Source organism: Podarcis bocagei, assembly GCF_964188305.1.
Source record: "Podarcis bocagei genome assembly, chromosome: 1".
In the NCBI taxonomy this organism is placed as follows: Eukaryota; Metazoa; Chordata; class Lepidosauria; order Squamata; family Lacertidae; genus Podarcis; species Podarcis bocagei.
Window position 1 is genome coordinate 78,489,347 of NC_138125.1, and position 27,849 is coordinate 78,517,195.

At 41.4% G+C, this 27,849-nt stretch overlaps 1 protein-coding gene across 1 annotated transcript in view; it reads right to left on the bottom strand.

Annotated features, from left to right (window-relative positions):
- MUC5AC (mucin 5AC, oligomeric mucus/gel-forming) overlaps positions 1–27,849 on the bottom strand; it is a 60,647-nt gene that overhangs the window by 32,622 nt on the left and 176 nt on the right. The window contains exons 2-26 of the mRNA XM_081203463.1: positions 23,973–24,098; positions 20,620–20,691; positions 19,727–19,988; positions 19,164–19,278; positions 18,056–18,146; positions 16,813–16,922; positions 16,376–16,592; positions 15,693–15,818; positions 14,033–14,150; positions 13,000–13,138; positions 10,929–11,039; positions 10,007–10,076; positions 9,540–9,677; positions 8,429–8,593; positions 7,450–7,544; positions 6,871–6,997; positions 5,892–6,144; positions 4,931–4,983; positions 4,441–4,541; positions 3,669–3,820; positions 3,415–3,553; positions 3,195–3,308; positions 2,452–2,634; positions 857–1,096; positions 83–239 (exon numbers count right to left, since the gene is read on the bottom strand). Coding sequence (XP_081059589.1) covers positions 83–239; positions 857–1,096; positions 2,452–2,634; positions 3,195–3,308; positions 3,415–3,553; positions 3,669–3,820; positions 4,441–4,541; positions 4,931–4,983; positions 5,892–6,144; positions 6,871–6,997; positions 7,450–7,544; positions 8,429–8,593; positions 9,540–9,677; positions 10,007–10,076; positions 10,929–11,039; positions 13,000–13,138; positions 14,033–14,150; positions 15,693–15,818; positions 16,376–16,592; positions 16,813–16,922; positions 18,056–18,146; positions 19,164–19,278; positions 19,727–19,988; positions 20,620–20,691; positions 23,973–24,098 — 3,474 coding nt within the window. The remainder of the gene's footprint in view (positions 1–82; positions 240–856; positions 1,097–2,451; positions 2,635–3,194; positions 3,309–3,414; positions 3,554–3,668; positions 3,821–4,440; positions 4,542–4,930; positions 4,984–5,891; positions 6,145–6,870; positions 6,998–7,449; positions 7,545–8,428; positions 8,594–9,539; positions 9,678–10,006; positions 10,077–10,928; positions 11,040–12,999; positions 13,139–14,032; positions 14,151–15,692; positions 15,819–16,375; positions 16,593–16,812; positions 16,923–18,055; positions 18,147–19,163; positions 19,279–19,726; positions 19,989–20,619; positions 20,692–23,972; positions 24,099–27,849) is intronic.

The window sequence follows — 27,849 nt, forward strand, 5'->3', positions numbered from 1 at the left end:
AAATATGGAAACATTAGCCTACTCCTTGTTCTCACTAATCTATCTTTTTGTTATTACTTTAAAAGGAATGGGCAGTACTCACGGCAGATGTTTGGAGTTCTCCAAGAAATGCAACTGCCAGCTTCATTGCACGCCTGAGCATAGGCGGCTACAGCAGTACAGAAGCATTCACAGTCTCCCCCAGTGTCACAAGCACAGGCATCAGAGATGCAGGCTTCATAATATTTAGTTGGTTCAACCTGTTAGAGAAGGAATACACATGGTTTAATTTGTGGTTCAGTCTTGGCAGACCATGGTCAGAGAGGGAGGGTGCATTTTCTGATTTTTTTCAATTACAGTTCTTGTTTCTCCGACAAAGTCAGCATGGAAAATTTGTGACATCAGTCATTGTTTTTATTTTCAAGTTGCACATTTCGTTATAGCAACAGAATGGCATGCAGAGGCAATTTGTTGTTAATAATAAACATGAATGCTTCCGAAACATCAAGCGGACGTGAAAAGGTTATGTATCATCTACCATTAGTAATTGTCAAGGAAGTAATTTGTCATTGAAGCAAAGGGTATTTTTATGCATCCACTGAGGAAAAAGAAAAATTGGTTGGCAACCCCCTAAATATTAATTATATATTAAATGTGTTAATATCAGGCATTTACTGTGCTGGGGAGCCTAACCAATCTGGGGCTCACATTTAACTTTTTCTTATCTGAATTATTAGCTGACAGAATGACAACACATTTTTATGTTGCTCTTATGCAGTGGTTGGTATAGCCTGTTCCAAGAGCAGGCACATCAAGTCTTAAGCTTGGAGCTGTTCAAGTGTCCTATACATTCTTTTAAAAATGCATTTGCCCATACCTGAGAGTGGCAGGAAGCAAACACTTTGCTGTTAATGATGCTACATTGCTTCTGGGCCCAAGAACTCCTATATGGGTTTGTAGAACAAGGATCTCTGCTGCCCGGGGCATCTGGGCAAGTGGGAGACACCTTCCAGCTGTTACCAAACTCCAGTACATCTCCTACAACAGACTGGCTCCTGGTGGTGAAGTCATTTATGTCATTGCCATCATAGTTTCCACAGAGGCCACAAACTTGACCCTGCAGAGAGACAAGCACAAGTTAATGAGGAGTGGAAAATTTATTTTCCTGGGATTAGAGACCCTGCATTTTCAAAACGGAATAATACTTTGGTTATTTATAGTGACTGTCATACTTTTTAGTTGATTTCTACAGAGGAAGCTGACAGCATGTACATGCATGGATAGATTGACTGTCCCCATTACATGAACTGATAATTTCATGTGCTCAGAGACCCTATGTACACATCAAACACATGCAGTACACCAAATTAGCACACCTATTTAAGCATAGCCTCATAACATATAAAGTATATTAAAAGTTATATTTTAGGCTTCTACAAGAACAATTGCTCCAACAGTTGCTTTTTTTTAGCAGAAAAAATGGCATAGGCTGATTCCCCACCCACTCTCAATCACATTTTTTAAAAAATAATTTCATTCAAAAAGATTATTTAAAAAATAATGATATATAGTTATTTTGTGAAAAGTGAAGGGAATCAGATACTGCTTACCATAATTACAAATAAAAAACCAGAAACTTGAGTGATTTGTTTCTGCATCACGAGGGAGTCCTTGAGAGCAGAGGTGGTAATCTCCTTGGGTTTGATTCATTCACCCTTGGTCAACCCTCCTAAGGCTGCATTGCAGTGATGGATGGGACCAAAAGTAGATGCAGCCACTGCACATTCTCTCTCTCATACACAGGCACACAAGGGAATTATTACCGCTCACTTTCCTGTGTATCAAATGATCAAGGAAGGGCAGTTTCCATCACTATCCGGATGTTGTGCTTGTCCAATTTGGGATGGCCAGCATTTACATATGAATGTGAATGTCAATGCTAACCATATTTTGGATATTGACAATTACAGCATATATTTTGCTGCATTATTATGAAAAAACAAACGAACCTTTACTATACTATACTATCACAGTGGTAACCAACACGGTGCCCTTAAGATGTTGTTGAACTACAACTCCCATCAACCCCAGGCAGCATGGGCAATGGTCAGGGGATGATGTCAGGCACCATGTTGTCTATCACTGTCCTGTAACCAGTCCTGTGCACATTGATCATGCAAGAAAAAATAGTTCTGCGATAGAAATGATACATTGTCTTGTACTTTGCTTTTAATGTGACCAGTTTCTCATTACTATCAATAGTTCTTCATACAGACAAAGAACCTATGTTAAACTACTATGAAGAGGTCAAGTAAGGGGATTCATCTGATAAATCAACTGACTGGAATATTTAAATGCTAACATTAGCTCTTAATGTTTGTCCTTTACAGAATTTCCTGGAAGAATGTTGTAGCACTTCTCTTTCACTACACACACACCCCTATATAATCTGATCTGGCATCCTCAGCATACCTTAAATTCGTCATTGAGTTTGATGAAGATACTGGTTTTCTTGTCCCACAACAGGACCAGTCCAGCTGTGGTGTCAATCACCATGTAGATTCCCATGTAGCGGACCTTGAATGGCACTTCACCTCCACCAGAAAGCCTCTGTACCACTGTAAATTTTTCATCAGCGAGTATCAGCTCATAGTTCTGAAAGATGAAAAGCAACAATAAGTTGCAATTCAGCAACTTCTCTTTCAAGTAATTACAACTTATTACTAAACTGAAAACTATGGAGAGACCTGGTCTGAATAGAGATATTGGATTCTTGTCTCATTACACATGCTAAAGCTATTTTTGGTCATCTGTATACTATCCTTTGCTTTTTCCTGAAGGACTAATTCCAATCGTTAACAGTGTCAACAGGTTTACCATACCCATCGAGTCAATCACCCATCTCCTACTACCCTTCTAAAAAAACCGCACCCCACCTTCCCACTATATATAAGGGTCTTCTGTTTCAGTGTATCTGAAGAAGTGTGCATGCACACAAAAGCATATACCCAGAACAAACTTAGTTGGACTCTAAGGTGCTACTGGACAATTTTTTATTTTTTTTATTTCGACTACATCAGACCAACACGGCTACCTACCTTTACAGCTTAGTTACTTTGCACTCCATGATTTTCCCATTTGTAGATTTAATATAACCCAGTTCTGTCCAGGTGCACAAGTCATATTTTGCGTTCATCTTGCATGAACCTACTTACCCCCATGAAGACTTTAATGGCTTTTGAGCAGGTTGTCCCAGTGGTGCCACAGGGGATGTTCTCCGTGATCACTCTGAAAGTCCCTGCATTTGAATTGTTTTTACCGCAATGATCCTGTGGAGAAGAGGGTTATATGGTGTTCATGAACACAGCTTGCCATATCAAGACTAAAGACTCTGCATTTCAAAAAAGCAAGTGCTTGGGGAGAAAAGTATTATACCTGGACCAGTGTGTATTCACAGTCTCCACTGAAGCTATAGCGTTTGCCATCAAAAGTGATGTAATGACCATCTCCATAAACAGAGCATGTTGCCAGGCAGGGTTCAGTGGAGCACTCCCACTTTCTGTTCTTACATGTACTGCACAGACAGAAATATGGTTAGATTTCACAGTGGCGGGGTTTGTTTGACCCCCCCCCCATTTTGATGGAAGAGTTCAATACTTTTAGTTCAGCTTATAACAGGCGATACGTACCAAGTATTACATTTCACCTTGATGCTGTCCCCTGGCTTGTATGTGGCTTCATTGTGAATGCATGGACACTCTTCAGCAGCTACACACCCACCTTGGCCATCGGACACCAACTCCTTGGGACACATGCAGCCAGAGACGCACTGTGTGCTGTACTGTAACAGAAGATAAGGCAGCAAAAGATGTTACTTGACAAATCAATAGGGGAGAAACAAAAGTGTCTAAGATACTAGACAGAGTGAAATCAGTATCTGTCTCCAGTGGTGCGTTACCAATGAAGAGTCAATTAATTAGCAAGCTATGCAAAACTGCTTCAAGTTTACTTTTTCAGAGGAGTTTAGGTGTGGAGAACTTTTCTTGAACTCTTTGAGAGAATGTTATTATAAATCACTAGATTGTGACTTGGTATATTGATACCCTTGATTTTTTAAAAAAATGTTGGGTGTCCCTTGATTTAAAAATAATGTTGGGTGTAAGAGTGATTCCCAAGTCATAACATGGTGGTTAAACTGGTTTACCATGCCCTGCGCCTCCCTGTCTCTACTACTGAAGTACCTTCTGATGGGTTCTGTAGGCTAGCTTTCGTCATTGCCTCTGATCACCCATCAGCATGACTCCTATTTTGTAACAGGAGACCATGATGAATGCTGAGCGGTGCTGACAGTTTCATAAATTCAGGAAAGAAGTGATAACTGCAATCATCATGGGAACAATGTAATACATAAGTTGAACAGGTAATTTAGATAAGAAATGGTTACAATGTCATCACACTTACGCATTCCATGTCAAGGGTCTGACAGCTCTTCTGACACTCGGCTCCAGTGGCTCCTACTGTGGCATTGGTGCAGTCAAAGTAGACCATGGGAGCAAAACATTCTGGTAGAAAGGAGAGCTAGATGAAATCTCAGCTTGAAATTAGACATTAGCCATCATAACAGTGAGTGTATGTCATGAAAACTAGTTCAGGGCACACCATTATCAACACCTCACTTAAAAACACACATAAAAGTCTTTGTACGACAACAACATTATATTTTCACTCCCAATTTTAAGACAGAGAATGGTGGCTATCTTGGCTATGGTTCCTAGCAGATAATAGGAACTTGCATCACTCAAGGTTGGAAAACAACTCCTCACATCTGTACATTGGAGGGAAGCTATGGGATATTTTCAGCCAATCTACGGAGGACTCAAAGTCCAATTGAATATTTCAGTTTTACAAGGTCTCTGGAACTACTATTATCTTTTTCTGTGATTTGGCTTACCTGGTTGTGGTTTCACTTCTCCAATGCACTGAAGCTTTCCCTGTGTGCAAGTGCTGCAAGAGATGAAGAATGTTTCTTACTTAAAAATTGAACCAGTTTTATGAAGAGCAGTTGTTCTTGCCTGGCTAAAGGACAGCAACAACAAATCCTTCACGGTGTGGAATGCTGAATTGTCACCTTGTGACCAAAAGGAAAATGTTTCCCTTAAAATAGCCTGTTAAAATGCTTTAAGAATTCCTCCTTGGTGGATCTGGACTGGGGTGAGGCATTTTTATCAGGAGTGGACAGACCTCAGAGATCCACAGGGCACCTATGGTGCTGTTGCCAGTCTCAAGTTCTCTCCTCACCCTCACCCTCCACCAGCCATTACTAGAAAGCCCGTTTTTAACAGATGTGATAGTTTAATGGTGGGAGATATAGGATAGACAAAGGGAAGCACAAAGCATAGTTAAACTATGGAATTAATTACCAGATAACATAGTAATGGTTCACAACTTGGAAGGCATTACAAGAGGATTAGACAAATTCATGGAGAACAAGGCCACCCACAGCTACTAGTCATGATGTCTTTATATTGCCTCCAGTATTGCCTCTGAATAATGTTGCTAATGAGCATGAGCTGGGTTGCTATTGCATTCATAAGTTGCTTGTGAGCTTTGCACAGGCTTCTGGTTGGCCATTATGAGAATAAGATGTTGGACTAGGCAGGCCTTTGGTCTGATCCAGCTGGGCTCCTATATTTTTCTCACATAAATAAGAAACTTTGGGGCATTTAGAAATGTGTCACAAAGGCACCTAATATCTAAGCACCAGACATTACAAAATTAAATTGACTGAATCTTCCAAAAAACAAAATTTAAAAAATCATAATTAAGGGCAGCTTAGAAGCATGGTTCTATGGAAGGAAAATTTGGCTATTCTCATCACCTCATAACAATGCTTATTTCAAACCATCACTTACCATATGACACCATTTTCATGGATAACTTCTCCAGACAGTAGAGGAGTCCCTTTGTAGTAGCAGGGGCAGCTGGTAGCAGGTACACATTTGCCGCTCTCATCCATATACATCCCTTCTTCGCAGGTGCATCCATCCACGGAGGTAAACTTAATGTTGCAGGTGACATCAGGCTCACTCAGAGATCGGCAGGTGGGTTGGCAGGAAGTAATGTTGTAACGGTAAACCAGGGTTTTGGGACACATTTGGTATTTGGCTTGAGAGAGGGAAAAGAAAAGAAGTTGTTCCAGAGGTTATCTAAGGGCTACTGTGGCTATAAATTACTAGACATCGCAGGGTACAATGTATACTCAAAAACATTGGCTGTGTGTATTTAGATGCATCTCTGTATATCTAGATGCTGGGCTCTAGTCCCAGAGGCTGGAGAAGCTTAGGATGTCTGCCTCACCATCCAGGTGTGATGGGATGTTCTGGGTACAGTGACGTATGCTGCTTTGTGCATAAAGACTGTATGAACGATTGCTTGGGTGCCTTGAATTAAATTTAACTTGCAGAAGGGAAGTTACTATCTTGTATGGGTTTATGAAAAGGAGCCTGTTCAAAACGTGACTGATCCATGTAATTTATTGGCCTTTGAATCAAGCTATGTGATTCCAGATTCATCTTTAAATCACAGCTTTGAAAACTACTCATTTGATAGTTTGAAAACTACTCATTTGATAGGCAGGGTGGGGAAGAGAAAAGAGAAGAACTTTCCATCTTGTGCTGACAGAGATTCACTTAGCACCATGTTGGATACTTAAAAGTAAGCTCCATTAATTTCATTGAGACTTACTACTAAGAAAACTTGCAAAATAATTCAGCGACACTGAAAAAAATCCAAAAATGTTGGGGTGAATCATGGTTTGGAGTTCTATATGAAACACTTTGACAATCTCCTCTGGTCACTTGCTTTTAGGTTTACAAAATCCTCATAACTTACTACAGATGCTGGTTCTCCATCCGCTCAGCAGCACTCCCTTTGCAGCACAGGCTCTGACATAGGAGGAAAGGGCAGCACACATACAGTCCTCACTCCTTTCACAATTGCAGGTATCAAACATACAGGTCTAGGGAGACAGAGAATAGCCATTAATATTAACTCCCCCCCCCCTTCAGGGACATTTGCTCTTAAACCTTCACATGAAGAACTCATCTATGAATTTAATCTAAAAATATGTCTTTATATTTCACACTGCTTGCTTTAAACTACTGAGGACCTGGGAGTTTCCTGAGAACCAGCTGCTTAAATGTTAACCTCTGTCTCAGAAGTTGGCAAACTACATGGCCAACCACACAGAGTGGAATGAGGAGATGTTTATATTTAGTTGTGAAGCGAGAAATGAATATGTAGGATAACATGATATGGGGATTGATAATATACATTAATGACAGAAAGTTTGGCAGAGAGTATACTGAAGCCCTGACATTGTTTATCCACTCTAACAGGTTTAATTCCCACCCCCAGGAGTTATGTTCAGATTCTCATTGGCACTTCAAAGAAACAGAATGTACAAAGTACCGTGTGGAAAACAGCAGGATCTACTGCAGAGTGGCACTTCTGAAAGGGTCCATTGCTGTCCGTCAGCAGGCCGCACCAGTGTGAAGCATATTTTTCTATACAAGACAAAGGGCAATGTGGTTTTATATATATTACTGCAGAGATGGGCAATGTGTTTCAGCCCAAGGAACACATTCCCTTCTGTGCAGCCTCTCAGGGACCTTACGCCAGTGGTCGGCAGGGCAGAGCTACAAACTTCACCTTTGTACAATAGTCTAGTTCCTTCAGACTCATGCATCCCTCTATATCCACCACCCAAGCATGTAAGAATCACTATCAGAGTTCAAGAACCTATTCCAGCCAGTCAATGAGAGAAAATACTGTATTAGAACTTGCTCTCATTGTTAACTGTATCTTTCTGCCTTCCTTCTGCATCATATTGTTGTGCTTGCTTGCTCAAGTCACCCATAATCTGCTTTAACCCGTCCTCTTTTGTCTGTCATGCCATTTTTCTCTGCTGTCTTAATACACCATGATCTGGATAATGTGGAGTAGTCTGCCATGATTGTTCCAGCTGTACAAAGCCTTTTTCTCTTACGGGGAGCCATTGTCATCTGAGAGCCAGTGTGGCATAGAGCAACAAACTATGACTTAGAGAGTGTGTGTTGGACTCACCCACCCAGCTTTTAAGATCCCTAGGTGTCCAAAAACCAGTTACATTCTCTCAGACAAGCTTACCTCACAGGGTTGTTGTGAGGATAAAATGGGAGGGAGAAGAATTAGGATGCCGCATGAAGGAAGGGTGGAATATAAAAGCTAAAAAAGTCAACATGACCTTTATGTCCTTACCAGCCCTATACAAGGGCAATTTCTATTGTACAATAGTTAATAGAGTTAATGTGAGTTTCTGCTTAAAAAATAATTCTAAAGGGTCTTTCTAATTAGGCTGTTGGTTAAAGAGTGTCCTTGGAGAAAAGCTGCAAAATATCAGTGCACATACCATTTTCTATGCTGAGAGTACACGGGTTCTCGAAAATATTCTTGATGTCAGGACAATTGGCCTGTGCTTTCCACGTGTTGGCAAAAGCAGCTGAAGTTCCTTCTACTACTCCACTGGCAGCTTTGAAGTCATCTGCTTGGACATTGTTGAAGTTTCCACAGAGACCTGGAACAAAACCATGGGGACTTTAAAGAACAACAAGAACAACAACAACAATAATAATTTTATTATTTATACCCTGCCCATCTGGCTTGGTTTTCCCAACCACTCTGGGCGGCTTACAGCACATAAAAAATGGTAAAACATTAGACATTTAAAATTTCCTGATACAGGGTTGCCTTCAGATGTCTTCTAAAAGCCAGATAGTTGTTTATTGCCTTGACATCTGATGTGAGGGCGTTCCAGAGGGCGGGCGCCAATACCAAGAAGACCCATTGCCTGGTTCCCGGCAACCTCACTTCTCATAGTGAGGGAACCGCCAGAATGCCCTCAGAGCTGGACTTTAGTGTCCGGGCTGGACGATGGGGGGTAGAGACGCTCCTTCAGGTATACTGGGCCGAGGCTGTTTAGGGCGTTAAAGGTCAGCACCAACACTTTGAATTGTGCTCAGAAATGTACTGGGAGCCAATGTAGGTCTTTCAAGACCGGTGTTATTTGGTCTCGGCGGCCGCTTCCCAGTCACCAGTCTAGCTGCCACATTCTGGATTAGTTGTAGTTTCCGGGTCACCTTCAAAGGTAGCCCCACGTAGAGTGTGTTGCAGTAGTCCAAGTGGGAGATAACTAGAGCATGCACCACTCTGGTGAAACAGTCCGCGGCAGGTAGGGTCTCAGCCTGCTTTCCAGATGGAGCTGGTAGACTGCTGCCGTGGACACAGAATTGACCTGCGCCTCCATGGACAGCTGTGAGTCCAAAATGACTCCCAGGCTGTGCACCTGCTCCTTCAGGGGCACAGTTGCCCCATTCAGGACCAGGGAGTCCCCCACACTCCACAGTACACCTTTCCTGTCAGGATTCAACTTTAAATCCTTGCAATCCTTCATACAGCATCACAGTGATTTCAGTGAACATCACCTCTATGTCTTGAGACTAATGACTAATTGACTCACTTACCACATGTCTGCTCTTTGTGGGTTGGGTCCAAACGTACAAATAATTGCATGATGGGCACGAGCTGGATCTGTAACTGGAGGCCGAATTTTGTATCCACAACGATGAAGAAGGTTGAGGGCCTGAAGATGGTGACATTGGCTGTCGAAGTGGAATATAATGAGTTTACTAATGGGATCAAACATTTCATCAGGTGTCAACTGATGATTCATATGGCTATGGCATTTGCTACAAGCGGGGGCACGAGGGTATGTGCATTTTACATACTTAACAATGAGGTAACAACTGCTTATGCTTAGCATTTTAACCATTTCCCCTAGTAAATGGCCTTCTAGCATAAGAGAAAAGTCCAAAATCCTAAGAACATCAGAAGAGCCTTGCTGAAGGTATCCCTCATGTTGAGAACAATAATAGAGTAGGAGAGTGAAGAATGATGAATGTCATGTGTTATCTCTGAAAGGAGAACTTACATGCTGAGATAGGCAGCTGGGAAAGGATCATATTCACATACACGACCCCAGTAGACTTGATCACAACTACCTGGCAGAGGAGAAAGGTAAAGATAATGATGAACAAGTATGGTTAAAAATATAATATGCACTTGTTTTCCTGTTTCTTTGTGACTTTGGATGACACTGCTCATGCACATAAACTTCCAACAAAATCCACATTGTATTGCATCTGTAGCAGTGAAGCCTCTGACACCAGTTGATTGTGCTGGAAATGAACTGTTCATGAATGCTCCAACTGCTCAGGAAACAAAGCTGCTAGAATGTCTGGAATAACTTTTATGAGGGAAGGGACAACTGTCAATTGACTGGAATTAAATCCTCACCCAGCTCTCTGTGGATCAGAGTAGGTTTGTGGGGCAGTCTGGAGAATGGGAAGAATCACAAGGAGATAAGGAAGCAAAGGGAGGGAGGGAGGGAGAAACCAGAAGCAAGTTAGTTGAAGGAAGAGAGCACTAGGCCAAGAAACAGTAACCAGAGGAAAGGATAGATATGGGGAAGGAGACTTGAAGAAAGGAGCATTGGAAACAAAGAAGTGGGAAGAGAAGGAAAATGTGCAAGGAAGGAAAGGTGGAGAGCTTGAGATTGTGGGGCAGTGGGCCTGCAATATTATGAAATCTAGACTGTGAAAGGACTTACTGTAACCTAGAGGGGAAATGAGGGCCACACAAGGGGACTGAAGTTCACATTCTGATTGGGGCAGGCCAGTTGGTTTATTGTTAGGAGCAGTAATTGAGACTAGGCGATAAAACTGAGCAGTTCTACACATTTTGCATAAGACTGAACATATTTGCTGTTTCACTGTGGGCGGAGGGAGTGCTTCTATAAATCAGTGTGTAATCTCCCTTTTGAGCATATATTTGGCCTTGTTTTCCATACTTACTGTCTCTCCTCCATCTATGTTGATGGCAATGCCTTTCAGGCAGGTCTCGGTGTCTGTCAGGCCACACTTTCGAATGTCTCCCAGAACAGTGAAGGCCTTACTGTCACAGAGCTGGAAGTGAAGAACACAGAGTGTAGGCAGCATGCAATGCTTGGCTTTTTATATAACCATTACCGCATGGCTTTTGAGCTAGCTGGGTTGTTTATTTAAAATAATGACAGCCTGCCCTTCGTTGTCAATATGGGGCAACTTCCCACAATTAAAACAATATAATGTCGTTATTATAACACGTTGCTAACATGTTTTAAAAAACAAAGTATGATATAAATAAGACTAAAACGTGATAATTTAGCAAGTCAAATATCATGCCAAGTTCCTATGGAAGATTAAGAGCTTGCCTTAACAAACATGCTTTACCTTGTATTTGAAAGGCAAGGAAGATCACAGAATTGACATTTCTCTTAGAAGGGTGTTTCACAGAATAGGAGCCAATTCTGTAAAAGGTCTATCCCTTGCTCCCATTGATATTTCATTGCAAGGAGCTAGCACACGAATAGGGCATCCTCTCCATTATCTTAATGGGCAAGAGGGCTCATGAGGTAAAAGAGCTCCCAGTGTTTTGCTGGACCAACACCTCCAGATGCTGCTGAACTACAACTCCCATCATCTCTGACTGTCCGGAGGCCACAGGGTCCCCATCCCTGGCTTAGGGAAGTAATACAGGAAGTAATCTGAGGAGAGGCGCTGATTTGAAGTGAAAGCTTCTGGACTGGATGTAAACTAAATTAGTCATACTTTAGCCCCATTGAAATTAAGTATTGTCTAAGCTCAAGTCCCATTAATTTAATGGGAACTAAGTCCAACTAGATGGGACGCGGGTGGCGCTGTGGGTAAAACCTCAGTGCCTAGGACTTGCCGATCGCATGGTCGGTGGTTCGAATCCCCGCGGCGGGGTAAGCTCCCATCATTCGGTCCCAGCTCCTGCCCACCTAGCAGTTCGAAAGCACCCCCAAGTGCAAGTAGATAAATAGGTACCGCTTTATAGCGGGAAGGTAACGGCGTTTCCGTGTGCTGCGCTGGTGCAGGCTCACCAGAGCAGCTTCGTCACGCTGGCCACGTGACCTGGAAGTGTCTTCGGACAGTGCTGGCTCCCGGCCTCTTAAGCGAGATGAGCACACAACCCCAGAGTCGGACACGACTGGCCCGTAGGGGCAGGGGTACCTTTACCTTTACCTTTTTTAAGTCCAACTAGCCAACCTAGCAGTTCAAAAGCTCCGGCGGGAAGGTAAACGGCGTTTCCGTGCGCTGCTCTGGTTCGCCAGAAGTGGCTTAGTCATGCTGGCCACATGACCCGGAAGCTGTACGCTGGCTCCCTCAGCCAATAAAGTGAGATGAGCGTCACATCCCCAGAGTCGGTCATGACTGGACCTAATGGTCAGGGGTCCCTTTACCTTTAAGTCCAACTAGCTTAGTCTCAATCGGCGTTTTGTGAGATGAGCCTTGTCAATGAGGCTGTGTCCTTCAGATGTAGCATACACATAAAATCTATAGGGACTCAGACCCAAGATTTTCCAGGCCCCATTCCATCTCCCCAGCCACTAAAAAACACTCTATGTGCTTGGTTTCCCAGTCTGAGAAATACACTGCAATACTTAAACAGCAGTGAATTAAACTAGCCTTCCACAACCTAGAACCCTCCAGATGTTTTTGGATTCCAACTCTCATCATCCCAGACCAGGGCCATGCTGGCTGGTGCTGAAGGGGGTTGTTGACCAAAATATCCAGGTTGAGGAAGGCTGAATTGAACAGTTGCATATGAAATCACCAAAGCATGGCAACTGCAGTTCTTTCCTATGGGACTTTTGCAAAAGCCTGCTGACATCAATGTAATTATTTTATGTTGGACTCTTTGCTGGGGTATCCTGTGTACAGAAAATTACTGTTGATGTCAATAGGTTAATTAAATCAAACCTTTTTCCTGTGACATTCTAACCAAGCCATTTTGATCCCTGCATGAGGGGATTTCTCCATTGCAAACCTCCCCAAAAGTTAAATATTGCCTTTTGGTTACCTTAGTTAAGACATAGCTACAGTCCCCAAAGACCGAATAACGTTTCTCATCAAATGTGGAGATGTGGGAGCCTCCTTCAACAGAGCACATTCCGGGGCAGTCAAGGCTGACACAGGCCCACTGGCCTCCAGTACATGTACTGAAGAGAAGAGAGTGGTGTGCATCAGGTGACAGTGTACACAAGGAAAACAAAACAAGCAAAAAAGAAAAGTACAATAATTAAAGCTAGGCTATTTTAATACACTTATTTCCCTTTCTTTAAGTGCTGCTGTAGGTTGTGGTCTTTTATTAATGAACAACTTTTCTGTAGGTAATCCAATGTTCCTTGATGAGCTATAGCAATGTTAATAACTATTTTTGAAAGACGTTGAAACAATAAACACTAAATCATAACCCATGTATTCCTGAAGGCTTCATATTTCAAAACACACTGCCGAAATAGGGCCCTTTAGTTAATTTTGGAATAGAAATGGATTGATGTCGCATATTTGAACAAAAGCCTCTTTAAACCTTCATCTCCTTCATATACAATATGAATGCATTCAATGGGTTGTTGTTTTTTTATTTAAAAAATGGGGTTTCTCCTCCACCTCCTCCTTCACAATGACATTAACCTGCTCCTTAAAAAAGTCCTCAAATATCTCCTCTTTGTGATTTTTGATGTCAAATATACCTGGAGGGATATCCTAGAAACAGCAGGATATCCTTTGAATATGGATACCTGTACTTGACATTCAGCCATATTAATTCACTCATATTAATCTGATGCCTGTCAGTTGGTTTTTTTTCAGTATTTTGTAGCTTATTTTGTTTCATATCATTTATAGTCTACCTTTCTTCTGTCACGGAACCCAAGGGAGCATCCATGTGGCTCCATGCTGCAGTGTTTTAGCATTTGACGCAATTGACACTAAAGTAGTAAACATCAATACTGAGATTCTTTTTTTAATACCACAACATTCTACGCTTGAGTCATTATTCCCATCACATTTATTTTTTAGGCAATAGGAATGAGCAGATGTGGGTGTCTTACCATGCAGTGCACTGGGATGCAAAAGAAGCTCCAGGAGAATAAGTGTCTCCATTGTAAGTACAGTGACAGTCCTTCACAGCGATGCAACCAGAGCTGCTTATGTCATCGAACACAGTGCCTAAAAGAATAAGGAGGTAGGTTAGGTATCAGTTTCATTATTTTTAAGATCTGTGAGGCACATTACACCATTCCACTGACTTTGGTATTGTCATGCCAGACTCCTGATGGCAACCTACCATGTTACCATTTTCCAGTAGCTCGAGAAATTGGCATTGTGGGAGCTGCATTATGTGGGATGTAATCCACTGGGAGCAGTCAAGTACAACATTCCTTGTTTTGCTAGAGTGGACATGCAAGGGAATGTTTGGTTCAGCCAGTCAAAACTCCCTGTCTTCCTGGCCTGGAGCATCCTTCCTTGCATGTGACTAGTAGGTGGGCATGACCTTTCCAGACCTGGTAAAAGGCAAGTCACACTGCTACCTTCCCCTTTTCGACCTTCCCGTTTGTCCTGTCTGGACTGTACTGCTGGCTGCCACAGCAGTTCCCCATGTTATCTCCCATATGAGGTAAACCTCTTTGTACATGTGTGTAACTTTAAGCCTAAAGCCTGCCTTCAGGGATCACACTGTGCTCTGCCTGATCGTGAGTAAAACTACTTTTTGTTACTTATGAATAAGACTGTGGTGTCTTTATTCTTTTAGGAGGGATTCAAAAGGGGTCTTATCAGGAATATTAGAACATATCTCAATCTGGGCAACCCAGATTGAATTGTTTATTGTCTTAAGAAACTCACATGAGTTTGCAACCAGTTTTCTGCTCTGTAAGAAGGGGAATGCACTCTAGCAGAGTGAAGAAACTTGCTAGTGCAAGTTGGGAAGGATATTAATAATCAATATATTCTTTCCTGCCACCCTCAACATTCCCACACATTAAACACCAGTAGTAGTAGTAGTAGTAGTAGTAGTAGTAGTAGTAGTAGTAGTGTGTGTGTGTGTGTGTGTGTGTGTGTGTGTGTGTGTGTGTGTGTGTTCTTGACCAGGTTTGCTTTGTTTTAAGAGCATACAAGCTACCCTGCTGGATCAGTTCATTGAGCCATCCAACTGAACACCCTGCCCTCATAAAACTTGCCTGTCATTCACTCTGAGCAAAGTTCACAGGAATTTCTTTTTCCCTCTTTCTGCTAATACTAGAACTAAGCATCACCCACTGAAACTGAAAGTTACTCAGAATAGCACCAGCACTTCAGCATGAAATAAATAAATACATGCATTTTTTTAAAAAATGAAAAAGAACAAGCTTTTTGATTGTATGTATTTCTAGTTTGCCTTTCTGCAAGAGTGTATGACCTTTCCAGCAAGAAGTATTATAAAATAATTGAAAACATTTTAAAAATAAAATTAAAATATGCAAAGAAGTGTGCATATATTAAATTTTTAATTTGCCTATCCACAAAAGCACTCTATAAAGATATATAGAAAAAACAAGATCCAAAATAAATCCAAAAGTGGGGGGGGGGTTAAGAACCACCCTTAATTTTCATAGCAGAGGATAGCAATCATGACTATCTCATTTAAAACTGTAACTGAGGAAGCTGTTTTCTATGGAAAGCTATTACTATCCAGAGCCCCTGCTGTCAGCCTGATGTTGTTTGTTGACTTACCTGGTGGACAAAAGCAGCCATCTGTACAATGATCTTCACAGAGCTGGGACCTTTCGGGATTGGTACAAGTATTAGAACAGGGGGAGCCACATTCCTGGTGCTCCATATTGAAAGGGCATGTCTTGGCTGAAAGGAGACATGAATTAAGAAACATTAGATGACCCGCTATGTAATTTTTGTGTTGGTTGTTTTCTTGAGGTGAAATTGCTTTAAACAAATGGTGTTTTATGTTCTGGTGAGGTTTTTCTTTTAAGCAGGAGTATGGAAAACAAGCCCAGTGAGGGAAAAATTAAGAAACTGGGTATATGTATACTAGGCAGAGACAAGAAAGCACACTTCTAATACATGAAGAACTGTTGCACCAAACAGGGAAAAATTGTGTCTTATGCTACCCCAGAGGACAGGACTAAATCAAATGGGCTTAAGCTACAGGGGGTAGACTTCAGTGGAAAAGGAGGAGAATCTTTTTTGATGGAAAGTTCTATTCAAGAATGGAATCCATTGGGGTTGGAGAGTTCCCTCTATCACTAGAGGTCTTTAAGCAGAGGCTGGGCAACCATCTGTTGGGCTTACTGGATTTCTGTATTAAGCAAAGGATTAGGCTAGACGGCCTACAACAGTGCCCCCCACATTATGATTGAGTCTGACCCAGAGAGGCAGAAGTGCCTTTCAGAGATACTTACCACACAGATCTTCTGTCCTCCATTCCATTGGCAGTCCACCAGCATGGGCACATTGCCGGGAATATTCAGCAAAGGTGTTGCAAATGCAGTAATCAGTGGCAGACTTATCACAGCTGCACAAGTCTTGTACGCAAGCATCAATGTAATCTTGTACTTCAACCAGTGCATTGCAGCCCATGAATGCTTCACCAGTCAATACTGTTTGGCAGACAGTACTCTGGAAGTAGGAAATAGACAGTGTGTGTAATCAATGGGCTTCATAAAGCGCCAGTTAGCTATTGAACTACTACTGATTTTAACCAATGATTTTTGTAAGTTAGCATTTATTTCCAAAAGTTCATTGTCTCAGTGTCTTTTGCATTCCCTGAAGACAAAGCAAAGGGAAAGAAAATATCAGATCTCCCTTAAAAAGAAGGTACAACAAAAAGAATCCTTACAAACTCCTGACTGCAATTGCTTGCAGCTGAAGGGGCAGGATCTTGACATTCTTCGGTGGGTCCATCCATCTTCTGCATGTTTCCAAACTGCACAGGATTCAGTTTGATGTCTGCAATAAGTATGAATAGCATTATTTTCAAAATGGTCATCCTAAAATTGTAGTTAGAGCAGGAGTAGATAGGGTACAGCCAACCCTACTGGTCCAGGGTGGCACAGGCCACATCTTTATTTTCTTTATGCCAGATAAGTTTGGCAGATGGATGTAGAAGCAAGAGCTTGAGCCCATGAGGTGACAGCCAGGTCAACTACTGGAAAGATATATTTTAACCTCAAGAAAGCCCAGATTCTTGTCCCATACCTATGCATTAACAAATTCCAAGTTGTGATTAATCTAACAGCTATAGTTCCTACTAAGGTCAATGAGGTTAAAGTAAAAACACCCACATCTGTCTGCATCATCTTGTTGGCAATCCCAACCAAGATGCCTTCCTGGCCACATCAAACCAGAAGTTGCTCAAGATCCATGGTGAATTCCCTGCTGGATGTCCTTTAGGACAGATGGGTTGGTGCATAAGACCAAAAACAGAATGTAGGTCTGCCCTCTTTCAAACTTCCATGAAGGAATCCTACCCACGTCTGCCTTGAAAGATCCTGCATCCCAGACTAGCACTATGTAGTGGCATAGGTCAGAGAGACAAGATATAGCCAGGTCAGAAACTTGGAGGAGGATGTTCTTTGCTACATCATTACTCTCCTTGCTTGACACAAACTCAGGAAAGGGCCATAGCTCAGTGGTAGAGCAAGTGTTCTACATAGAGAAGGCCCCATGTTTAATTCCTGGTGTCTCCTGGTAGGACTAGAAGAGACCCATGTCTGACACCAGCCAGCATAGACAGTGCTAAGCTAGATGGACCAATGGTATAAGGCAGCTTCCTATGTTCATATATTCAAAGTTGGGAGCCCCGTTCCCACATTAAAAAAAATAATAATACTCATGTTTTAAAGATGTAATAGACCATTTATACAATTAGCTACAAAAAAGACAGGGAAAACAAAGACTGCAGTTTTTGCAAGAGATCACTTCAACAGACGAGCCTTGGTCCTTTTAAAATGCCACATAGCCTTTCACAAGTGTTTGCCAATATAAACATTGCTGTCTTACAAATGAACTTTCAGAAGCAATAACAACAGAACTGCCTGTGTGTGTTGTTTTGTGTGTGTGGTTTTTTTTTGTATACTTACTGTTAGAAACAAATTCATTGAAAGTTGAGATTCCATTGAAGTCTCCACAAAGTCCACAAGTCTGATTAGCATATTTCTCATTCAGTTCAAGCTAAAACAAATGGGGGAAGCAAGAGATAAGTATAGTGAAATCACAGAGTGTTGAATATGATGAATAAAAATGAGAGCTGATGGCTGGTTTTGCATGAGAGTGGTGAACAACTGATGTATAGATGAACCCAATATTTACAAGCTGATTGAGCTTGTAAATATTTACTACCTGACTGAGCTAATTTTGAATGGCTCAATTTGATTACTCTCTATTCTTAGAACAGTTTCCCCTTCTTCCTTGAACCCTTCCCCACACCATCTTCCATGTCGGTCTGACAGGGTCCCCATCCCCCTGGAACAGATTTGAGTGGGGGCATGTGGGGCTGAAGAGAGAAGAGGGAAATGAAGGGGGGGAGGAAGCACACTCATCACTTCTGCCTGTAGGAGTGTCTGGTTAGTGCAATTCTGCCCCTTCAAGTTTTGATCCAAGCCACTGAATTAAGATATTAACATGATGAAACATAATGACCAGACCACCAAAGAAATGATCCAAGAGCTCAAGAGAGCAAAAGGATATATTGAATAATCATTCTGGTTCACAATATCAGGCATGACTTATGAAGTCAATCATGAGTAAACTGAAACAAAAACAAACAAACCCCTTTTTAAAAAAATCTCAAGAGTTATAGCTAGCTTTACATTTCACTTTTAAAATAGTATGAATTTAAGTGCGGGATTGTGCTTGTGCTTTTATCTTCTAAACTGTGCAGCTCAAAACCTTTCTCTAAAAGATATGCACTCAGGAATGCCGATTACATGAGAAAAGCGATTAATTTTTAGCAACAGCTTTCATCTTGTTTACCCCCTCTTTACTAAGAAGGTAATCTTGCATTAGGTAATCTTCGATGCCGAATACAGTACAGGCAAATTTGTTTTTTCCTAATTTCAAAATGAAATGGAGGGCATCACATCTAAACTGCAAATACTTTTAATCACCACTTACTTGCGAACAAACACATGATAAATAGTGTCATGGTTGTTCGTTACAAAACAGCATATTGAGTATTCATATTCTTACCAGAAGGCCATCCTCTTGGTTCCACATGATCACCAAGCCTAGCTTGGAAACAATTTTCAGGTAACCTGAGACTGTCTCCATCAAGATTCCCAAGTGGCTGTAGGGCAGCTGGACACTGGAGATAAAGCAAATTGCAACTGAAGGTGGCAAATAGCAAACCTCTCGTTGACAAAAACCTAATTCATCTTTTTAAGAACATTCATGGCATCCCTTCAATATAAACAGACACATGGTTCAAACATATGAAACTACCCCATTCTTTTATGACTTGAAGACTGATGTGGCCCAGGTCTAACCATGACTATTCTCATGCAAAGACACTTTTCTCTTAACACTTTCACTTATAAATCAGCCTTATTCCAGCACTTTAAATGCCTGATGATAGGGTCATTGCTCTCTGAAAACACTGGAGCCTGTGAACTACAGTTACAACCAATAAAAGCTGTGGCATTTATAACCCACCTTGGACTATGCATAGCTGTTTGCTCCTGTACCACACAGCCACTCTGTGTTGTTGGCCCCAATAGCATTAATAAGGTCGTTAGTAAAGTAACTGAACTTACTGTTCTGCATTGACAGTAATGGAGTGTGGCGTCAGTTCAATGGCTGCTCCATCAATTTTTATGATGATATGGCTGATAATGGCAGCATTCTCAACCACAGAGCGCCTTATTTGGATGTTGAAGTCTTCATAATCAGATTTGCAGTGGGAGGAAAAGACGTAGTTGCAGGTGCCAGGGAAATGGTAGATGTCCCCATCAAAGGTCTTGAAATGGAAGTTGCCCCATGTGCTACACACTCTCCCATTGTGAGCAGAGTTTCCGGCTGTGGATTCAAAATAATCTGTAAGGTTCTACCAAAATCCTTCGCTCACCCACCCACCTATCCATTCATCCAAGAATCATCCTCAGTTTATCTTCAAAATCTACATTTCTATAAAATATGGCCTCATGATATTCTTTTATTTGCTCTTGATCTGTTGTTTGATCTTGAAGGGAAGCCCATGGGTTGTTTCCCTTTCCTTTGTTTCTCCCTAGTCCATTTCTAACCGATATGATACTAAGGTTCAGTTTTGCAATCTTCCTTTCTGGAATACAGCTGCTAAAGAACCTTTGAAGTAAATGGAATGGAACTTGAATCAGTGGGAGGAATCCAACTTCTTGCTAATGGAATAGTTCCGTCAAGGAAAGCATTTCAGCTTGCCATATTAAATAACCCCCCTCTCTTCCACCCCACCTCCCCAACCCCAATTTGGGCACTCTCCCAACTCGCCAGAGCCAATGGCGGTGGGGGAGGACACAGGGGAGATGGGGAAGAGGAGCGGGGGAAGAGCCCCATTGCACAAGTGGAAGTCCTTGCATAGGGCTGCCACTGATAGGACTCATTTGTTGAAGTTCACCCAGTGAGTGGAAGATTATTGCCTAAAACACAAGAATGTGGTTTGTGGCCCACTTACCTTTCACAGCCAGAGTTGTTCTCATGGGAGGGATGATGGTCACAGGAGGACTACGAGATGCTTTGACAAAAGCTGATGGAAATAAATATGATTACAGCTTGTACCAGCATTTCCATAATGAAATAATAGAGAGATATCTCCAAATCCATTTGATGAATAAAGCTCTAATGCAACTTCCCCCTGCCTGGCGCTCTCCAGACCTTCTGAACTACAACTTCCACAATCTCTTACTGTTGGCCTTGATGGCTGGGGCAATGAGAGTTCAACTATGATTCTCAATCCCCCCCCCTTTCTATTCTGGATAGAATAGAAAGGCTTTTAAATGCAAATTCTAGTGAGCTATTAAAGGATTCTAAGGTAGAGGCCAGGTGGCTGGTGATGAAATCCTGAGATTTGTCATACTGATAGCCCAGTTTACCTGAAAGTGATTCCCCAGTGAGTTTACTGAGATTTCTTCTCAAGTAAGTAGGCACAAAATTTCTGCTTAAAATTTTTTTCTTAACTAAGTGTTCAGATATGCACATGAGGAAAGTATTGGTGTGACACTACCTACCACTTTCTGGAGAAATAAAATGTCAAAAGTGTTCTGTCAGAATTGGCACCAAATACAACTTGTCAAAATAACCAAAATGGTGCCAACTTTACTCATGTAATGAGGCTTTTCTCATGTGGAGCATACGGTAACTTGAATATGATACCAGCCTCTTCCAGGTAAAACTAGTCACATTGTAAATTAATTGCTTTCCCTTTGCTTTGTGAAAGGGCATCGCATACACTGTGAGCAACGTGAGAGGGATTAAATCCTTTCACTGTGTTTGGCTCAAACAAAATGTGATTATGTTTTATGGAATATCTTGTTTCTGAACTTGCATACAAAGAGATTTGCGCTGGATGTATCTAGGCATAACAAACAGCAGCATCTATAATAGCATGGTCTTGGTCTGGATTACATGTAACATGAAGCCATCATATGTTGAATCAGAGTTGTTTGTTTGAATATTCAAAGCTGTAGTCAAACAGATTAAGCACGGTTTGTTTTCTGGTCACAAACTATGGCACACCATGGTTTGTTGTTGGTTTTTCAGCCATGGCTTATTTTAACAAAGGTTTGACATTTTGTCCAAACCCAGCAGCCTTGCTGCTTTACCTTGGTTCATTTGGCCATCCTGCCTGAGACAATTGCCAAGTTACAGAGGCAGAAGGCTAGAAACAAAACATACTTTGGGAAAATAAACTGTGGCTTGCTTACTTGTCTATAAGATGATATGTTGTGGTTTGTTAACCTAGCCATGGTTTAAAGAAACCATGGTTTAACTGTGTGTGTAATTATAGCCGTTCTGTGTTGCTACACTGAAGTAGCAGTTCATTAAACCTGGTGTGAGAGGAAAGGATACCAGCATTTGAGGGTTTCCCACAGGCATCTGGGTGGCCACTGTGAGAAGAGGGTGCTGGACTAGATGGGCCATTGACCTGATCCAGTAGGTTCTCCTTGTCTTAGCCTCTTTTATCATTTCTGAAATCTCATTATGGGCTAGCCATGATTCAGGAATTACTTCCAGATATTCCTACATCAGTGCCTGCCCCTTTGCAGTAAAAACATAGATTCTGTTCAACACAAGGGCTATTGCAACATACAAGAAGACAGGAGGAAATAGCGGGTTTCCTCCCTTCCCACTAGAATTTACCAACACTTGTAGTTTATGTGGGACTGAGGTACCAGTCATATGCAGTTTTTTATGTAAGAATTTCTACAGTTTGAAACATAAAGCTTTCTACAGTTCCCCCAGAAAGTCCCTCTTTTCTGTGTTGTTGTTTGTTTGTTTTTGGGGTTTTTTGCAAAAATATAAAAGCTAATGAGATGCAGAAAAGTTATAGAAAAAAATTACTTAGTGCAAGACTTAGCCTGCCTTTAAAAGCAATACAAAACTAACTCTGTGTATCTTGGATGATTCAAAATGTGAATAGTCCTGATCTTTTATAGCTCCTACCATAAATAGAATACAGTATATGAAATGAATACCATAGTTTATTTTAAGAACCACTTTGGTTATCATTTGCATAACTTGTGTCAAAAAAATTTACCTAAGAATTCTTTAATTCTGTTTAACTGGGCAATATCCAAAGTTAGTCATACTCAGAGATAACTCATCAAAATAAATTGATGTAAGTAATTAAGTCCATAAATTTCAGAGGGTCTACTCTGACTTCGTTGGCTATTCCCCATAGTTTGTAGATTGCACAGAGTGTGAAACCCAATTAATGTTAGATTAAGGCAAAGCAAGAGATAATCACCTATTTCTCAGAACAGATAAATTTGTAAATTGCACAAAGTGATAAAAGCCAGTGTTCAACAGCACATTTAACTCTTCCATTGAATTTAAAGGGGCTTTGTATTGTTTTTAACACTCAATTGAAAGCCGCCCAGAGTGGCTGGGGAGACTCAGCCAGATGGGCGGGGTATAAATAATAAATTATTATTGTTATTATATTACAGTGTTTGACTTTGGCTGGGCCATGGGCTGTGTTCCTTTCTGAATCTCTTTAACTTTGGCTTCTCCCTGTCACTTCTGTTCAAGCTGTCATTCTTACTTTAGCTAAAAGGGAGCCAGTTTTTAAGCATATTATGTAAAATGGACAATGTGCAATTTATTGTAGAAGCAAAGGTGATCTAGCCGGTGAGCCATGCAAACAGCTTTCTCTAATTATTCAAAAACACAATCTAACATTCTTAGGCATTTCCAAAATGATAAAATTACTATGCAGATATGCTGGACCTGTCCCAGTTGGGAGTGATGCAGTTTAGAATTTCTAAGCACAAAGGGATGTATTTAAATGTCCCACTATCATGGGTGTACCACATGGGTGTACACCCATGCTCACACGTAATATATTTGTGTGCTGCGCAAACACCTATGCAATACAAACATAGTTCTAGATTAGATACCTGCCTCGCATGAGGGTGTTTGCTTGCTCTTTGACTGATGGAAATTAGCATAATCTCAAGATAAACAAAACTTTATCCACTGTACACTATCTAAGAATCAAGCCTTAACACCCTACATGTTCCCAAAGATAACAAATTAATAGCTTGAGGAGCTCAGTTTTCATTTTCAGAGCAAAAAGGAACAGGTGCAACTCAGAGGGGTGTGCAAGCAATCACTTTGTGAGCTAAAGCAGAAAACCTTTAGCTTCAGTATTGCCTCATCTCTGCCTACTAAGAGGCTGGGATGCAAAACTATGTAGGAATTTAAAGCAGAGACCAAGAATATGGGAAAGACAGAAATAATTATGGCTTGGCAATTGCAAGCATATCTGGCTAGCGCTGGAATCCAAATGAAGTTAGAAACACCTACGGTCATCATGTGTCGGCTGCACAGATGGATAGTCGTAATTTGACTGCTGCTGCTGTTGATCATACTGCTGGTCTTCATACTGGGATTGCTGGTCTTCATACTGGGATTGCTCAACCTGGGTGTTGACTGTGGCAACAGTTAAAACAGTGAGAAAGGGACTGCAACAATTCTTCTAACTAGCAAAAGGCAATGGCACAGGATGTGACCAAACTTTAATTCATTTCTTCATTAAAAATATTTTTCCTGGCCCATCAACTTAACAGCTAACAAGCAAAACTACATACAAAACATCATAGGTGGGGGAACTGGCATCAGCTCAAAATACAATTTTCAAATCATCAACCAGTCTCCTAAAGCCATTCCCTTCCTCTTTCAAAAGCCCAGCTAAACAAAGTTGCTTTTAGCATGCTGTCTGAAACCAAGAATGGAAGGGGCTATGTGAAATTCTCAGGAAAGGGCACTCTGAAGTCTAAGCATCAGTATTTTAAAAGACCTGTCCTTTGCTTCAAACCATGGAGGCATATTGTGCATGGGTGTCTCAGCACACAGGCAGGCTCACTTACAAGTAGGCAGACCCACAGATTTGATCTCATGCTAGAAAAATGAATTTCAATAGAGACAAATGTCAGGTTCTACACTTAGGCAGGAAGAACCAGCTGCACAAATTTAAGATGGGGGACACCTAGCTTGCCAGTAGCACATGTGAAAAGGATCTAGGGGTCTTAGTAGACCACAAGCTTAACATGAGTCAACAGTGTGCTGCAGCAGTAAAAAAAAGAAAAGAAAAAGACCAATGCTATTCTAGGTTGCATCAACACAAGTATAGTGTCCTGAACAAGAGAAGTAATAGTACTGCTCTGTTCCACCTTGGTCAGACCACACCTGGAGTCTTGTGTCCAGTTCTGGGCATCTCAATTTAAGGAGGATATTGGAAAGCTGAAAGCTATGCAGAGGAGGGCAACCAAGATTAGCAAGGGCCTGGAAACAAAGCCTAATGAGAAATGGTTGAGGGAATTGGGTATGTTTAGCTTGGGAATGAGCAGGCTGAGAGGAAGGATAATAGCCTTCTTCAAGTATCTAAAGGGCTGTCACATGGAAGACATGGACCAAGCTTGTTTTCCCCTGCTCTGGAAAGTAGGACCTGAACCAATGGCTTCAAGTTACAAGGAAGGAGATTCTGGCTAAACATCAGTAAGAACCTTCTGATAGTAAGAGCTATTCAACACAGGAACAGACTCGCTCATAAAGTTGTGGATTCTTCTTCATTGGAGGCTTTTAAGCAGAGGTTGGATGGCCATCTGGCAGGGATGCTTTAATTGAGATTTCTGCATTGCAAGGGGTTGGACTAGATGACCCTCAGGGTCCCTTTCAAGTCTACAGGTCTATGATTCTACGATTATCTGTGGCTTTCCCATTTGTAAAGTATCAGATGCTTTGAGCTGTTAGAGAGTTCACTCCACTGGACAAAGCATGTGTTTTACCACTGAGCTCTGACCCTTCCCAGTAGAAGCAGAGTATCAAGGCAGCAGACCTTTCCCACTCTCCCCCTCATGCCACACAACTGATACTCTATTCAGATTTGTACTGCATGAACATGGAGGTTCCACTTAATTATTATGGTTAACAACCTGCCCTCCCTGACTGGTTTTCTGCTCTTCTTTCAAAGTCACCTAAGAGATGCCTTCATCTTGCAGCATCAAATTCCATAAATGTGTGTAAAGTGATGAAGGACTTTCTCTTATCTATCCTGAATCAAGTGCTAATCAGTTTCATTGGGTAACTCCCTGTTCTGGCATGAGAGAGGGAGAAAATACCTCTCTGTGTCCACTTTCTCAACACAATCCATGCTTTTGTCAATCTCTAGAATTCACCCTTTAGTTACCTTTCTTTTCTGAAGAAAAAAGCCCCCTTCTTTTCTGAGCTCACGTTTCCTGAGTGGGAAACTGCTCCAACCCATTAATCCCTTGAACTGACCTTGCCCAGTTATTGAGATAAGGTGGCCAGAACTGTGCAGAATTCATGTTCACCCACACTTCCCCTTGTCCCATGCCTAGAAAGCATGAGTCTCAGGAGTTTTCCACTTGCCAGACTGCTTTCCCTGGGAAAACCTGCTCTTTCCCACTGAAACAGAGCAATCATCAATTCATGGAAAATCCAGTTGACATTTGCTGTGATTCAGTTGTAAGGAGCGAGTTTCCCCGGAGGAACGTGGTGGGACAAGATAAGTGTGGATAGGTCCTTCCAAATGCAAGTACACCGCAGACTTATATAAAGACACTGGTATGGATCTTAGAGACTTAGTGGAGCAGACCCACTGAATGGGGCTTATATTGGTCCAGAGGAACTTTACCCCATTGATTTGAAAGAGAATAAAGCATGATTAACTTAGTCTGGATCTAACCCATTATGGCACATTGCCTATTCTATTTCCAATCCCTTTCATAACAAAACCCTAAGGGGAATTTTGCCCTTCAACTGCTGCAGCATCCTGAGTTGGCATTTTAACTGAGCTTTGCATCTATCGTCACCCTAAGCCAGGTGATAACTTTGATAGGAGTTGGATTGGTCATTAGACCTTTGAAAATCCTGTGTGGAAACTGACAATTGATTGAACACCAAAACCTATTTGCACAATTTTTTGCCGCAGTGTAGCTTCTTGTTGTTGGTATGCAAAATCATACCAAAACATGAACCAGTTGAATCAGCCTTGGGTAGCTTCCTCTTCTGGACCACCCACCTTAACCCCCCCCCCAAAAAAAACCCCAACAAACTTTCCCTTACTTGCATACAAATCATGTGCAATTCTCCCTGAAACAGCTGTCTTGAATTCTATGCTATTTCTTCAGTATAAATGGGTAGGAGATCTTAAATAAGGCAGATTTGTAATGATAGTGATGTAGTTCATTCCATGTAGCCTACACCAGCTGTCCTGTGGTGAAGTATTCACTGTATTTACTGATGCCCGCATAGAAGATTGTAGCTGTAAGTAGAAACCATCCTGTTTCAATACACATTTGCAATTGAAGGGGAAGAGAGAGAAGTCATTAACTCAAGAACACTCTCTGTGGATGCACTGCTGAGGAAATAACTGGCTCTGGGCTTGGCTGGTTTAGTTTTCAAATAGCTATGTATTGTGCTATTTTCAGAACCTAGAGTTTGCATCCATTTTTGCTCTAGGCTCAGAAAGAAAATGTGAATGGAACTGGTTGACTCTTGAAATTGTTCTCTATCGAAGATGCTGATAGAAGGAAAGAAGCTTTCAAACCTGTGTTTCCCTTAAAAGTATTGTCTCATTTTCGCAGAGCATTTTAGTTCCATGGATCACAATGGGATGTCCCTTATTTCAGAATACTTTGATTCCATGGAAGGCCACAGAAAAATGCTCTACCGGCACAAAGTCCTATTCTGGTACCCCTTTCTGTATGGCTGATCGCAAACATAACTGGATTTAAACTGGAACTCAGTTAATCAAAGTCAGCAAGAGTTTTGCTACTGACTTCAAAAGGCTTAATGATGCAGTCATATGGTTTTATAAAGAATATATACAATTCTCTCTTTGCCTTATTAACCTGCCAGGTTTGCTCCTTTCGACAATCACATTTTACAAACCTCATTCGTACTAGTAAAAATCAATCAATCGGTGTCTGAGCATAAAAGATGAAACCAATTTTTAATGGCTTTTATACTGAGGCTGATCTACTTACTGATCATGGCCTATTGATCTACCAAACGACTGCCTCGGGGCACTGGGGCAGTGAATTTTATATCCCTGAAACCTGAGCATATTGTCTTTAGAATGGTGATAGGAAAATACAGGGCAAATATGTTTAAAGTCCTGATTAGATTTAATGAGGCAAAGCAAACAAAATCATTGTAA